At 41.1% G+C, this 13,906-nt stretch overlaps 1 protein-coding gene across 22 annotated transcripts in view; it reads right to left on the bottom strand.

Moving 5' to 3' along the window:
• The window catches only part of DLG1 (discs large MAGUK scaffold protein 1), a 348,066-nt gene that overhangs the window by 64,217 nt on the left and 269,943 nt on the right, over positions 1-13,906 (bottom strand). For 13 of the 22 annotated variants that reach the window (XM_069727207.1, XM_069727196.1, XM_069727201.1 and 10 more), the window contains 2 exons: positions 7,964-8,005; positions 7,614-7,649 (listed from right to left, as the gene is read on the bottom strand). In XM_069727207.1, coding sequence (XP_069583308.1) covers positions 7,614-7,649; positions 7,964-8,005 — 78 coding nt within the window. The remainder of the gene's footprint in view (positions 1-7,613; positions 7,650-7,963; positions 8,006-13,906) is intronic. The other 9 variants (XM_069727208.1, XM_069727203.1, XM_069727197.1 and 6 more) reach the window with 1 other exon arrangement.

Genomic DNA, 13,906 nt, shown 5'->3' with positions numbered 1-13,906 from the left:
CTAATGGGAAAATGGAAATTTATACATTTTTTTACATTTTATTATTTTTCCCTAAGGGGGTGATGAAGGGGGGTTTGATTTACTTTTATAGCGTTTTTTTGGCGGATTTTTATGATTGGCAGCTGTCACACACTAAAAGACGCTTTTTATTGCAAAAAATAGTTTTTGCATCACCACATTTTGAGAGCTATAATTTATCCATATTTTGGCCCACAGAGTCATATGAGGTCTTGTTTTTTGCCGGACGAGTTGACGTTTTTATTGGTAACATTTTCGGGCAGATGACATTTTTTGATCGCTTTTTATTCCGATTTTTGGGAGGCGGAATGAACAAAAACCAGCTATTCATGAATTTCTTTTAGGGGGGGCGTTTATACCGTTCCACGTGTGGTAAAATGGATAAAGCAGTTTTATTCTTCGGGTCAGTACGATTACAGCGATACCTCATTTATGTAATTTTTTTTATGTTTTGGCGCTTTTACACAAAAACTATTTTATATAAAAAAATAATTGTTTTTGCATCGCATTATTCTGAGAGCTAACTTTTTTATTTTTCTGCTGATGATGCTGTATGGCGGCTTTTTTTTTGCGGGACAAGATGACGTTTTCAGCGGTACCATGGTTATTTATATCCGTCGTTTTGATCGCGTGTTATTCCACTTTTTGTTCGCCTGTATGATAATAAAGCGTTGTTTTTTGCCTTCTTTTTTTTTTTTTTGCGGTGTTCACTGAAGGGGTTAACTAGTGGGATAGTTTTATAGAGCGGGTCGTTACGGACGCGGCGATACCAAATATGTGTACATTTATGTTTTTTTTTTACATAAATAAATGGATTTATTGGGAAATGTTTTTTTTTTTTTTTTTATTTGGGGATTTTTTTTAATTTTTTTTTTACACATTCTATTTTTTTTTTTTTTTTACTTTCTAACATTGTCCCAGGGTGGGACATCTCTGTATTAGATCAGATCGTTGATCTGACACTGTGCATAGCACACTGTCAGATCAACTATCTGACAGGCAGCTTAGCTGGCTTTCCAGCGCCTGCTCTCAGCAGGCGCCAGCAAGCCAGGTCACTTCATGACCCGGAAGGAGTCCGGCGGCCATCTTGGATCCGGGGACTCCTTCCGGGTCACCGGAGCAACGCGATCTCATTGCGTTGCTCCGGTGGGAGAGCGCAGGGAGCCCCCGTCCCTGCGCGATCCCCCTCTATGCCGCTGTCACTACTGACAGCGGCATCAGAGGGGTTAAATGCCCGCGATCGGCGATGGCGCCGATCGTGGGCATTGTTGCGGGTGTCAGCTGTCGTATACAGCTGACACCCGCACCCGATCACCGCGGCGCTCAGCGCGAGACCGCGGTGATCGGTGCGCCGTACTAGTACTGCTGCTGGCACTAATGCAGTGCCGGCAGCGCAGTACTAGTACGGCGCATGTCGCGAAGGGGTTAAAGACATATGTGCATTGTATAGTTTGGTTTAGTAGTTTCAAGAACTTGATCCCACCGGTCATATACTTGATTCTAGTGATGTTCTCCAGACTATTATTGTCCTGTGTCCTTCGCCTTTAATTCCACCGATATAATACTTTGGTATTTAGGTATTTTAGTTACTTATTTGCTACTCACATTGTAGGTCTATGTATGAATAAAATATTTTTTGTATACAGCTTTATGACAGATCTTATGACTCCAATTTTCCTAATATTCCATAAATGTAGCTCTTTCACAGGCAAGTCCAGCAATACCTTTACATGGCCAGTCTCCATGTTGGGTGATTTCCAGGCAAATACACCGTTAGTCAAACGGGAGGAGGCAGCACTGGGAGGAGAATAGAGCTGGAGTGACAGAGGCTTCAGATTTTGTCTCAATTCCAAAGCAGTTTTCTCAGTAAGGGGAACAGACCAGCCAAGTAAAGGTATTGCTAGACTCGTCTTTGAAAGAGCTACATGTTCATATAAATAGTTTGGTGGCGTGAAATCCTGCTGACAGATTCCTTTTAATGTTTCATATTGTGTTTGTATTATGGCTGCAGCCATAAAGTAATGTACCATTATTAGATATGTTACTGTATGTAGCAGTACTTGGAAAAGATATAAACAACTGATATTTAAAGGGAATTTGTCAGCTTCTTTTGTTTGTTATGTAATCCAAGAGCAGCATTACGTAGGGGTTGAGGGTCTGATTCCAGTGACGTGTCATTAACAGGACTGTATGATTGTTTCAATAAAATCATTGTTTTATCACTGCAGGACTAGCTGTTTTGTGCCTTTTTGTCACTGTTCTGTGTAATCTCATCAGCGCTCTGTACAGTGTACACAGAAAAATGACAATTAGTGGCATGGATGGGCTTATACAGATCTCAGCAGTCTGAGTACTGCTAAGCCTGCAGCAGAGAAAACGGGGATTGTATCCAAATGACAGAATGAAGACAAAAGTCACAAAGGGCTGGAATCAGTATCTCAGTCCCTACATCATGCTGCTTTCATATTACACAGCGAAATGTTCGGGACAGATTTCCTTTGATAGGGTGAGCACAGTGCTCATACTTCTCATTATATACTTTAAACGTAATGGCATTAATAATTGTTGGTCCAGACATAAATGCATACAGGACTCTCCTTAATGAGGTTTTTATGACCCCATAATATTAAATATAGCTAGGTTTTGCTTTAACCAACCTCTTAAAGCAACTTATACAGATAAATGCTCAAATTGGTTATGGCAAAGACACAGTAACTAAAAAAAGGATACACTGAAGTAAACCAAGATTTTGGGAGCACCCTGTACATAAAAGCATGCTCACGACATCTGAGCACACTGCATGCAGAAACATGAACGTAAGCTGCACATTCATAGACCCAATGCTTGCGCGTGCAAACCAACATGTCCATACAGAGAGCTGTCTGAGACTGAGGAACTGGTGAAGAATACAGAACCTTCGCAATTTTCACTAATTTTTCCTCCACGTGGGAACGAATAACCAATTCTTAACTATTGTAAAGTCGTATAGAATATTTTCTTCACTTTTTATTACAGCTTAATTGGAACAATAAAATAAAATGGTAACAGCAGATATATACTTTTAAAGGGGGTGTCCATCTCGACATACGGACAATTATTGCATTTAAATAATAAACTAAGCATCAATTACCTGTGAAAGTCTGCATCCGCTGTCCCTCAGAGTCCATTGTGGACACGTGAACCCTGCAGCCAATCTTTAGCCTCAGCGCTCCTAAGCTGTCTACATGGGCCGGTCAGTTGAGGCCAATGATTTGTTTTTCATTTTGGTTATCAGTCCCTGTTAGCGGGGCTTGAAATTGTTACGTGCTATATAGAAAGCAATACACCACTATTGCCGTGTATATAGAATTTGACAATCTCCTATGAAGGCAAGAAAGTTTCAGTAGTCCCCAGCTGCCATACAACCCATCAGCTCTTCACAGCCGGGAGGGCACTAGTGCACCCACACACATGGTCCCAGCCGTTATAAACTCTGCTGGTAGTAGCTGACAATAGCATCTAAGTAGTTAAGCAGTGGTGTCCTGTGACCCCTACATCATGGTTCGCCTGGGAATGTTTACAAAAAGTCAGCAAGTTAGCCTTATGAAAAAGCCCAAAAACCAGACAAGAGGCCGGAATCCCAATAGTAAACAGAAGCTATAGCAATAAAGGGATTTTTTAAGTATAACTTATTAAATAAATTAAAAAAGGTAAAAAAAAAAAAAATCAAAAAACAAATAGAGACAACACATACAACAGACCCCAATGTGCAGGGTCTGGTAAGTCTCTGACACTATTAGTATTTGTGATATAGTAATTGGTATGGCTTCCAGCTTGCATAAGTCATCTATAATCACACTCATTAAAGTAGTGCAGGTAGGCCAATATCCTAGATATTACACTATAGTGGTATACAGCTGCTTAATACAACCAGAGGAGTAAGTGTTACCTTGACATATATATAACCATCATAAAATAAATGGAACTCTCTCACCCAAGACTGATGGATATCACCCCTAGAATGAGCCCATCGGGACGTAGAGGCAGATATAGGTCTCCATCACACGTCCATTTTAAAGGGCAACAAAGGGGATAGTAGTAGGGATTTTTACAGTTCAATCAACATCTTAAAAAGAAAAATCAAAATACAATGGGGGAAATGCTTTTTAGGTTTTACTTTTTTTTAACCACTTAACCCCCTCTTCCATTTTTTGGTACCTTCCACGATAAAGTGAAGAGTGTCATTCAAAATTACAACTTGTCCTGTCAAAAAAACAAGCCCTCAACAGAAAAATAAGTTATGGCCCTTTGAATAAAGAGATGAGAATATGAAGTGCAAGAATGAAAAACAGCCCAGTCTTGAAGGGGTTTCTACTATAACAAAAAGTGAAGAAACTATGTTTTCTATGCATAGTCACATAATAGAAATAACCCGTCCAGTAGAGTGACCTGGAAATCATATTCCCATTCATCCGTCCCTTAGTCTTTGCACTTTCATATGAAAGGTTAGCATGAAACCGGGGACAGATAAAAGGCAATATGAAAGGTTAGCATGAAACATGGGACAGATAAAAGGCAATATGAAAGGTTAGCATGAAACAGGGGACAGATAAAAGGCAATATGGCTACAGGATCAGATTGCACAGGTATTAGCCAGTCACACAGGTCCACGGGACTTCACAAGAGCTCTGGATGAGATTCATTAGGATGCTTTTACAAATCAATGCCAGTTTCTTTTATATTCATGGGTTCAGTTAAAAAATAGTTGCAAAGGAGGAAGAAAAAACATTTAATTCCAAGAGTCTTTTTTGTTAAAAGACTCAAGCAAGCATCACACCAGATACTACAGTAGGTAAAAACAAAAAAAAAAAAAAAAAACATCCATTTACTAGGTCCGCACATTGCATATTTAGCATGCTTCTTACATTAAGCAAATGGGATGACACACATTGCCAAAGTTACAATTAAAAACAGACACAGGCTGTCAAAACGACATACAACATTGATGTATGACTCTGTACAGTCTCAATTTACACAAAGTGAATGTGCACCATATAAAGAATGTGTGCATGCCTCTAACATTTATTACGCTTTCATCCGAAAAGGTTGAGCAATTGCACTAATACATTGCATCTCTGCTACAGATCCTCAGATACAGCCTTTCTTATAGCCTCGCAGTGGATTAAGGGGTGCACACGATCCGGAAGTAGCAGCACATGTCCGCTGCGTCCAAAGCACTGCCGCTATTGAGCGTGGGTGAATCCACCTGTGTTCACCGCATCCAATACATTGTACTGGTGGAATTTATTGCGGAGACTCGTGTCTCAGCAAGATAAATAGACATAGTGCGTTCTAGAAAGACCTGGACGCATCATGGGCATGGGATTTCAAGAAATCCCATCCACTATGCTGCAACATCAGGACGCTGCGGGTTGGACGCTACACAAGTACCTTCAGCAATTACTGATTGCTTGCACCTACCCTGACAGTTCTGCTTGTTGGAAATAGGAAGTGCCTACAAGCGTAGCTAAGCTCCTATAATGCTGGGAGATAATTTATCCTAAAGCATATCAATGTGGAGTATAATGACTACAATTCCAAGAAAGCCAAGAGAACAAGTGCTTCTCACAAAATTAGGATATCAAAGAGTTAATTTAATTCAGTTCTTCAATACAAAAAGTGAAACTCCTTATGTAGTCATTACAAACAGTGATCTATTTCAAGTGTTTATTTCTGTTAATGTTGATGATTATGGCTTACAGCCAATGAAAACTTTTGGAGACGCAGCTGCATGTGTCGCGGCTGTGTGACAGTCACAACACATGCATGGATAGCCCAACAAACAGGCTCTCCATGCACATGCGGTGCAGAACAGCTGATCAGCAGGAGCGATCCAGGTTTCTGGGTTTCCACGGCAGCTTGTTCGGTAAACGCCATAGCTTGCCGAATAAGGAGGGAGCTGAAGATATTCGCTCATCTCTACTTAGGGAGCCTGTGCAAGTGTTTTTTGTTAAATATTCTAATTCACTGAGATGATGACTTTTGGGTTTTCATTGGCTGTAAGCCATAACAATCAACATTAGCAGAAACAAACACTTGAAATACATCACTCTGTAATGACTCTATAATACATGAGTTTCACTTTTTGTATTGAACTGAAATAAATTAACTGTTTGATGATGTTCTAATTCAGTGAAAGGCACCTCTGTGCTTTATGCCAAGCTTCCATGTGGGTCAAATTAATCATAGAAAGACACACACTATAAAAATGGAGAAACCTAAAACTTGCAAAATTGTAAGACATTTGACATGCCAGTGTTTTACCATCTAAATTGTCACTGCTTAGGGGTTTGGCGATGTCTGCAATATTGTCAATGTAGATGTTGCATTTTTAACCAATGCATATGGAAATAAATGAGAAAGTATACAGTGAGCCACTAAGATTCCCATTGAGAGTCACATGTGGCTCCGCACTAACGCTATATGCAAAGCTCTATTTGCAAGTCTTTAAGGAGAATTAGTGTAAGTAAGGCTACTTTCACACTAGCGTTTTTTTAAATCCGTCACAATGCGTCGTTTTGCAGAAAAAACGCATCCTGCAAAAGTGCTTGCAGGATGTGTTTTTTCCCCATAGACTTCTATTGACGACGCATTTGCAACGGATTGCCACACTTCGCATCCGTCTTGCGACGGATGCGTCGTGCTTTGGCGGACCGTCGGGAGAAAAAAACGCTACATGTAACGTTTTTCTCTCCTGACGGACCGCTTTTTCCGACCGCGCATGCGTGACCGGAACTCCGCCCCCACCTCCCCGCACCTTACAATGGGGAAGCGGATGCGGCGGAAAAATGCATCCGCTGCCTCCATTGTGCAATGCAGCAAACGCTAGCGTCGGAATCTCTCCCCGACGCATTGCGACGGGGAGATTCCGACGCTAGTGTGAAAGAAGCCTAACGCACAGTATTAGCAGATTTACTCAACTTTTCATGCAGATACAATTTAAAATTCTGGTTTCTTACTATTTTGTCAACAATTTAGCTAAACCAATAAATAAAAGTTCTGAATGAAAACCATGCAGCGATGATGCTAGACAACTCAATCATGCACAGTAAAATCATACTTTTAGAAACCTCATGAAAACTTCCCAGAGAATAAGCAGATTCAAAGCAGACTAAATTAATGCCAATTAAATAAATTCAACATATACAAAAAAGAATGGAGCAGATTTATTATTATGGGCTTAAATTTGGACTGGAGAATCCAGACTTGTCAGTGACTCCAGAGGGATGATAAATCTGGTGGCACTTTAGACACTTCTGTCTAAATTATCACCACTGCAGTTGGTCACATTTTCAGCCATGTCCTCATTCCTAGCTAGGTGAACCCTCCTACGCAGAAAAGTAGCACCCCCTTGTCGAATGAGGTACAAAAAGGCTTTAAAAACATTAAATGTGGCGCTAGGCATGTTGCCAGAATTCTAACATCGTTTGACTAGTAAATCTGCACCAATGTTTTGTTTTTTTTTAATCAAAACTTTGAAATCATATTTGTAAGTGAGGAAGAGTGCTCTGAGGCTTCAAAGTATATCACATAGATAAAATATTAATGTAATAGACCTTGTGAACATCCATACTCATCTGTAATCAAGATTACTTTCATAATAGACAGCAGAAAAAAAGAAATTGAAGACAATTTAAATATCTTCAGTTATTAGGCAGCGTATAAATGACATCCAGGAAAAATTAGGTAAGCCAATTATACAACCGATATAATTCTATACGTTAAATTAATAACGGAGCTATAATGCGCCACGGAACATGGCGGAACAAAGAGTTTAGTACACCACAGAGTTAAAACAACTTTCACACAAAAATGTATTTTATTCTGTATCTGAAACATTCATGGAAAGAACAGTAAGAAAGACCAAAAAAAGCCTTAAGAATTGAAGAATCATAAAATCACTTACGGTAACTACTTTCACTATCGCTGGCATTAGAGGTTACATGTTCTGAAATGCAATGTAATGGGAGAAAAAAAAAATGAGGGACACAAACATTAAATGGGCACAAAATGAAAAAAGCTACATATTAATGCAACAAAAAAAGCACTACTTTAGACTACTGTTAAAATTAACGGATGGAATTATAAGTACAAATAATGGAGACAAGCATTAATACAAAAACAAACGTGTACAGATTTATTTTTTCATAACACATCCCCACCAGAGCAGGTTTTTCCTCAGACAACTCAGGAGATGACACACGGGGAGGAACAAGGGGAAAGGTTAATGAAGGTGCAAGATGTGAGAAGACAAACATTTTAAAGGGGTTGTCTACTTCGACTACTATTTTTTTTTGTTTTAAAGGAAATCTGTCACCAGGTTTTTACTATCCCGCCTCAGAGCAGCGTAATGTAGGGGCAGAGACCCCGATTCCAGCGATGTGTCTCTTACTGCGCTGCTTGCTGTCATTTTGATAAAATCACAGTTTTATCTGCTGCAGAGCTAGCAGTGCTGTGAATTTTGTCACCACTGATTAAGAGCTTTCTGCCTATGCACAGTGTACACCGAAAGCTGCCAATCAATGATGAGAGCAGGGTTATAAAGAGCTCATGAATATAAAATATATCACAAACGTGAGTACATCCCTCATATTTCTGTGAATATTTTATTTGATCTTTTCATGGGAACACACTGAAGATCTGACGCTTTGATACAATGTACAGTAATCATGTACAGCCTGTATAACTGAAAATTTGGTGCCCTCTAAATAACAGAGCTGTTAATGTCTAATCCACTGGTAACAAAAGTTAGTACACCCCTAAGTGAAAATGGCCACATTGGGGCCAATTAGCAATTTTCCCTCCCCACTGTCATGTGACTCATTAGTGGTACAAGGTCTCAGATGTGAATGGGGAGCAGGAGTGTTATATGTGGTGTTATGGCTCTCACACTCTCATACTGGTCACTGGAAGTTCAACATGGCACCCATGGCACAGAACTCTCTGAGGATCTGGAAAAAATAATTGTTGCTCTATATAAAGATGGCCCAGGCTATAAGAAGATTGCCAACACCCTGAAACTGAGCTGCAGCACGGTGGTCAAAACACTCAGAACAGGCCTCATCATGGTCGACCAAAGAGGTTGAGTGCACATACTCGGCATTATATCCAGAGGTGGTCTTTTCAAAATAGACGTATGAGTGCAGCCCGCATTGCTGCAGAGGTTAAAGAGGTGTGTGGGGGGCAGAGTCAGTGATCAGACCATACGCCGCACACTGCATTAAATTGATCTGCATGGCTGTCGTCCCAGAAGAAAACCTCTCCTAAAGATGATGCACAAGAAAGTCTGCAAACAATTTGCTGAAGCAGCAGGATTACTGCAACCATGTCCTATGGTCTGATGAGACCAAGATAAACTTATTTACTTATTTGGTTGAGATGGTGTCAGGCGTGTATGGTGGCACCTGGGTGAAGAGTATAAAGACAAGTATGTCTTGCCTACAGTCAAGCATGGTGGAGGGAGTGTCATGATTTGGGGCTACGTGAGTGCTGCAGGTTGTGGGGAGCTACAGTTCATTGAGGCAGCCATGAATGCAAACATGAACTGTGACATACTGAGGCAGACCATGATCCTCTACCTTCAGAAACTGGGCAGCAGGGCAATATTCCAAAATGATAACGACCCCAAACACATGTCCAAGACGATCACTGCCACGTTAAAGAAACTGAGGGTAAAGGTGCTGGACTGGCCAGCATGTTTCCAGACCTAAACCCTATTGACCATTTGTGGGGCATCCTCAAACGGAAAGTGGAAGAGTGTAAGGTCTCCACCAGCTCTGTGATTTCGTCATGGAGTAGAAGAGAATTCCAATGACAACCTGTGAAGCTTTAGTGAACTCCATGCCCAAGAGAGTTAAGGCAGTGCTTGAAAATAAAGGTGGCCACATAAAATATTGACGCTTCGGGTGCAATTTGGCAATTTTTACTTAGGGTTGTACTTACTTTTGTTGCCAGCTGTTCACACATTGATAATGGCTGTGTGTTGAGTTACTTAGAGGGCACATGATATTTACACTGTTATACATGCTGTACACTGACTACTTTACATAGTATCAAAGTGTCACATCTTTAGTGTTTTCCCATGAAAAGATATACTGTATATACTCGTGTATAAGCACCTTTTCAGCACTTTTTTTGTGCTGAAAACGCCCCCCTCGGCTTATACACGAGTCATTGTCCCAGAAGACGGCAGTGGAGGGCGAGCAGCGGCTGTGGCTGTAACTGTGCAGCTGCTTATAGCGCATTGTGACAGCTGCAGCCGCCGGCTTCCAGAAGACATCCTACTCACCCTCCTCCGCGCCGTCACAGCATCTCGTTGGTCCTGATGCCTGGAGCTCTTCCTGTGCTTAGTGATCACGTGGCACCGCTCATTAAGGTAATGAATATGCACAAGTCTCCACTCCCATAGGTGTGCAGTGCATATTCATTACCTTAATGAGCGGTGCCACATGATTGCTCAGCACAGGAAGAGCTGCAGATGCCGGAACCAATGAGATGCTCCGACGGCGCGGAGGAGGGTAAGATGTTTTTTGGTAATAGGAAGCATGCATTCCGGGACGGTGGGGGGGAGCCACGTACACGACGGGATGGGGGGAGCCATGCATACGACGGGACCGCCGGAGCAATGCATACAATGTGACAGGGGGGATGCCACGAATAGCATACAAGGACAGGATGGGGGGGGAGCCACACATACCAGGAGAGGACAGGGGGTGAGCCATGCATATCAGGACAGCGACAGGGGAAGCCACGCATAGCAGGACAGGGATGAGGGGAGCCAAGCATAGCAGGATAGAGATGAGGGGACAATGCATACCCGGCTTATACTTGATTCAATAAGCTTACCCAGTTCTCAGTGGCAAAATTAGGTGCCTCGGCTTATACTTGGGTCGGCTTATACTCGAGTATATACAGTAATACAATATTTAAAAAAATGTGAGATGGGTACTCACTTTTGTGATAAAATGTACATGTACTACTGTACTACATGGCAGTAGGATTAGTAGTCCTCTAGTGATAATCTCCTGCTGACAAAGCAATAATTTTATCAAAACTGCAAGGAGCCCAGCAGGTGACACATCGTTGTAATCGGAGTGTGTTTCTCTACATTATGCTGCAGTCAGATAAAATGGCAAAAACCTGGTGACAGATTCCCTTTAATTTCCTGAAGGGCAAAAAATGTACTTGGTACCACATTTATGTACCAGCCTTCCCTTCTGGCATTTTGCCCAGGGCCACACCCGCCTCTACTTCCTGTTGCAGCAAGGACATCACACATGAACATGTGATCATTGGCTGAGTGATCATTTCCTGTGTGTCGAGAAGATCCAGGAAATAGAGACCAGCAGGGAAAGTGTTACAACAGGAGCCGCTGAGTGATTGGTACTCTTGGCAAAATATATATTCATATGTATTATTTTTACTGTGGGGACTGCATAATGAGAGGAGTCTAAGACAGTCATCTCTACTTCTACGGCAATGTAGACCTGGCACTTGACAATGAATCCTGAAATAATTATCATGTCAGAAATTTTGTGAAGCTTTCTTGAACATATGAAATACATATTTTTGTAGATAAATAAGAAATTTATTTTACATTTAATTTTCCAGTTCAAAATAAATGACAATAGAATAATACCAAAACCTGAAGTCATGATATTAAATGTGTATTTTGAAGCTTAACTGAGGGCTTTGAGTTCACTCAATTGCCTGTAAATACCTAATTTACTGGCACCAGCTAGTCAGACTATGTCCAGCACTTTCTACCTGACTTCTGTAAAAGATGTCACTGTAACCTTATGTTCTCTCCTCAATTATTTTCTATTTACTGGAAAACAGGATTTAAGAGTAAAGTACTCATTGGTAAAACTCAGAACATGACTGCCACTAAAAGTTACGCCATGAAATCCTGAAAGCAGCGCTTTTCCTCAAATCTATCTATCTTCACACTCAACATGGGAAAAGTACGTTGCGATGATTAGTACTTGAAATTATCCCAAATATTTATCTAATATATAATTGCCTAGAATACTACTTCCTGCAATTTGTGCCAACTTCCGTGGCTTTGTCCGGAGCTAATGTCCGGAGATTAATTGCCTAGAATACTACTTCCTGCAATTTGTGCCAACTTCCGTGGCTTTGTCCGGAGCTAATGTCCGGAGCTAATGTGCGGAGATAATGTCCGGAGCTAATGTCCGGAGCTAATGTCCGGAGCTAATGTCCGGAGCTAATGTCCGGAGCTAATGTCCGGAGCTAATGTCCGGAGATAAGTGACGTCAACAGTGTCCAGTGTCTGATTGGTTGCCGCCTGCTGCGAGCGACCAATCAGAAACGTGCCGTACTGTGACACACTCCGCCCGCCATTTTGGTGTGATTTTTGAATTTTTACCTCACAGCAAGTTTCTACTGCATGGAGGCGGGCCCAGTGACGTTGCTCTTCAAGCTCCTGCCGAATTTCGTCAAAAAAATGATAATACCATTTACCAAAACTATATATATTTAGTTGTGAAGTGGTTCAGTGACATTTTGACACCAATTTTGAACTTTTGTTTGGTGTTTTCTCCATATACTGCCTATTATTTTTGTTCTTTCTTACTATTATTTATTAATTGTATTATTCTTACATTTGAATAAAGTATATATGGATTCTAGACTCCCGATTCTTTAGAATCGGGCTGCCATCTAGTTTTATATAAGGAACAATGTAAGTACACAGGTCAGAACACAACTAGAGACATAAAATGTAAGAATGTGGGGTTTTATGATGACGATAATAAATCCAACAGTTCATGGAATTTCTTGACTGAACATATATAAGTTATTAGAAGGAAAAGCTCCAGTTATTAGAAATGTATTATTTTGCCATGTATCCCTTGTGGAAGACCTATATTGCATCTAATATTATAAAATAACAGATTCCTCTGTATGTATTTATTGTCACACTAATAAACTATTATCCTAAGTCATGTGACAAGGCTCGTCAAAGGGTCAACATTGACTTGTAGGATTGCTACCTTCCAATAGGTGGCACTAGAGTTCTAGTTCTCTTCCTCTCTGAAGAGACAATTTGCATAATTAGCATATTTCCCAGAGGAGCATTGCGGCTTTAAGTCTCCTCATCTCGGCATGCTTAGCATGTCAATCTCCGCAAGGAGAAACAATACTTCTTGGAAAACGGTCGGACGCCTCTCACATAGCCAAACCAGATCTCCGCTTTGCACTGATGAGGGGCAGTACCCCGAAACGAGGTGTCTGAAAATTAAGATTCTGGTTTGGCTATTATTCGAAGTCATGTGACAAAGCTCGTTAAAGAGTCAACATTGACTGTTAGGATTGCTACTTCCAATAGGTGGCACTAGAGTTCTAGTTCTCTTCCTCTCTGAAGAGACAATTTGCATAATTGTCACACTAAAAAACAGTATTGATCATATTTGTGAGCTACATATCTTCCCTATAACACATCCCTGACCTACTGCAATACGAAATACTGTTATTGAAAATGCGTCACTTGTATCACCTACTTCAGGCTAGCAAACCTTTCTCCAGCTTGGCCCACTATATCACATACAAACTCCCTTTTAGTGTGGGCACACTGGGATAGCATCCCTATGTAATGAATTTTACCAAGTATTAGTTAAAATTATTTTATAGGATTATCTATTTATTTTAAGTTCTGCAGTGCGCAGGTGCTGGGCTTCTCTGACCTTTCCCGACACATGCGCACTGCAGTACTTTGCTCTGCCCTCAACAGGGCAGACAAAGTACGCCTGCGTCGGAGCCGCAGCGTGAAGAGAAGAGGACGTCATCATAAGAAGATGGGAGGCCCCGGACCAGACCGCGACGCCCATCG

The sequence above is a fragment of the Ranitomeya imitator genome, chromosome 5 (genome assembly GCF_032444005.1).
Source record: "Ranitomeya imitator isolate aRanImi1 chromosome 5, aRanImi1.pri, whole genome shotgun sequence".
In the NCBI taxonomy this organism is placed as follows: domain Eukaryota; kingdom Metazoa; phylum Chordata; class Amphibia; order Anura; family Dendrobatidae; genus Ranitomeya; species Ranitomeya imitator.
Note: the sequence above shows the minus strand (reverse complement) of the source record. Positions and strands in the feature narration are given on the sequence as shown.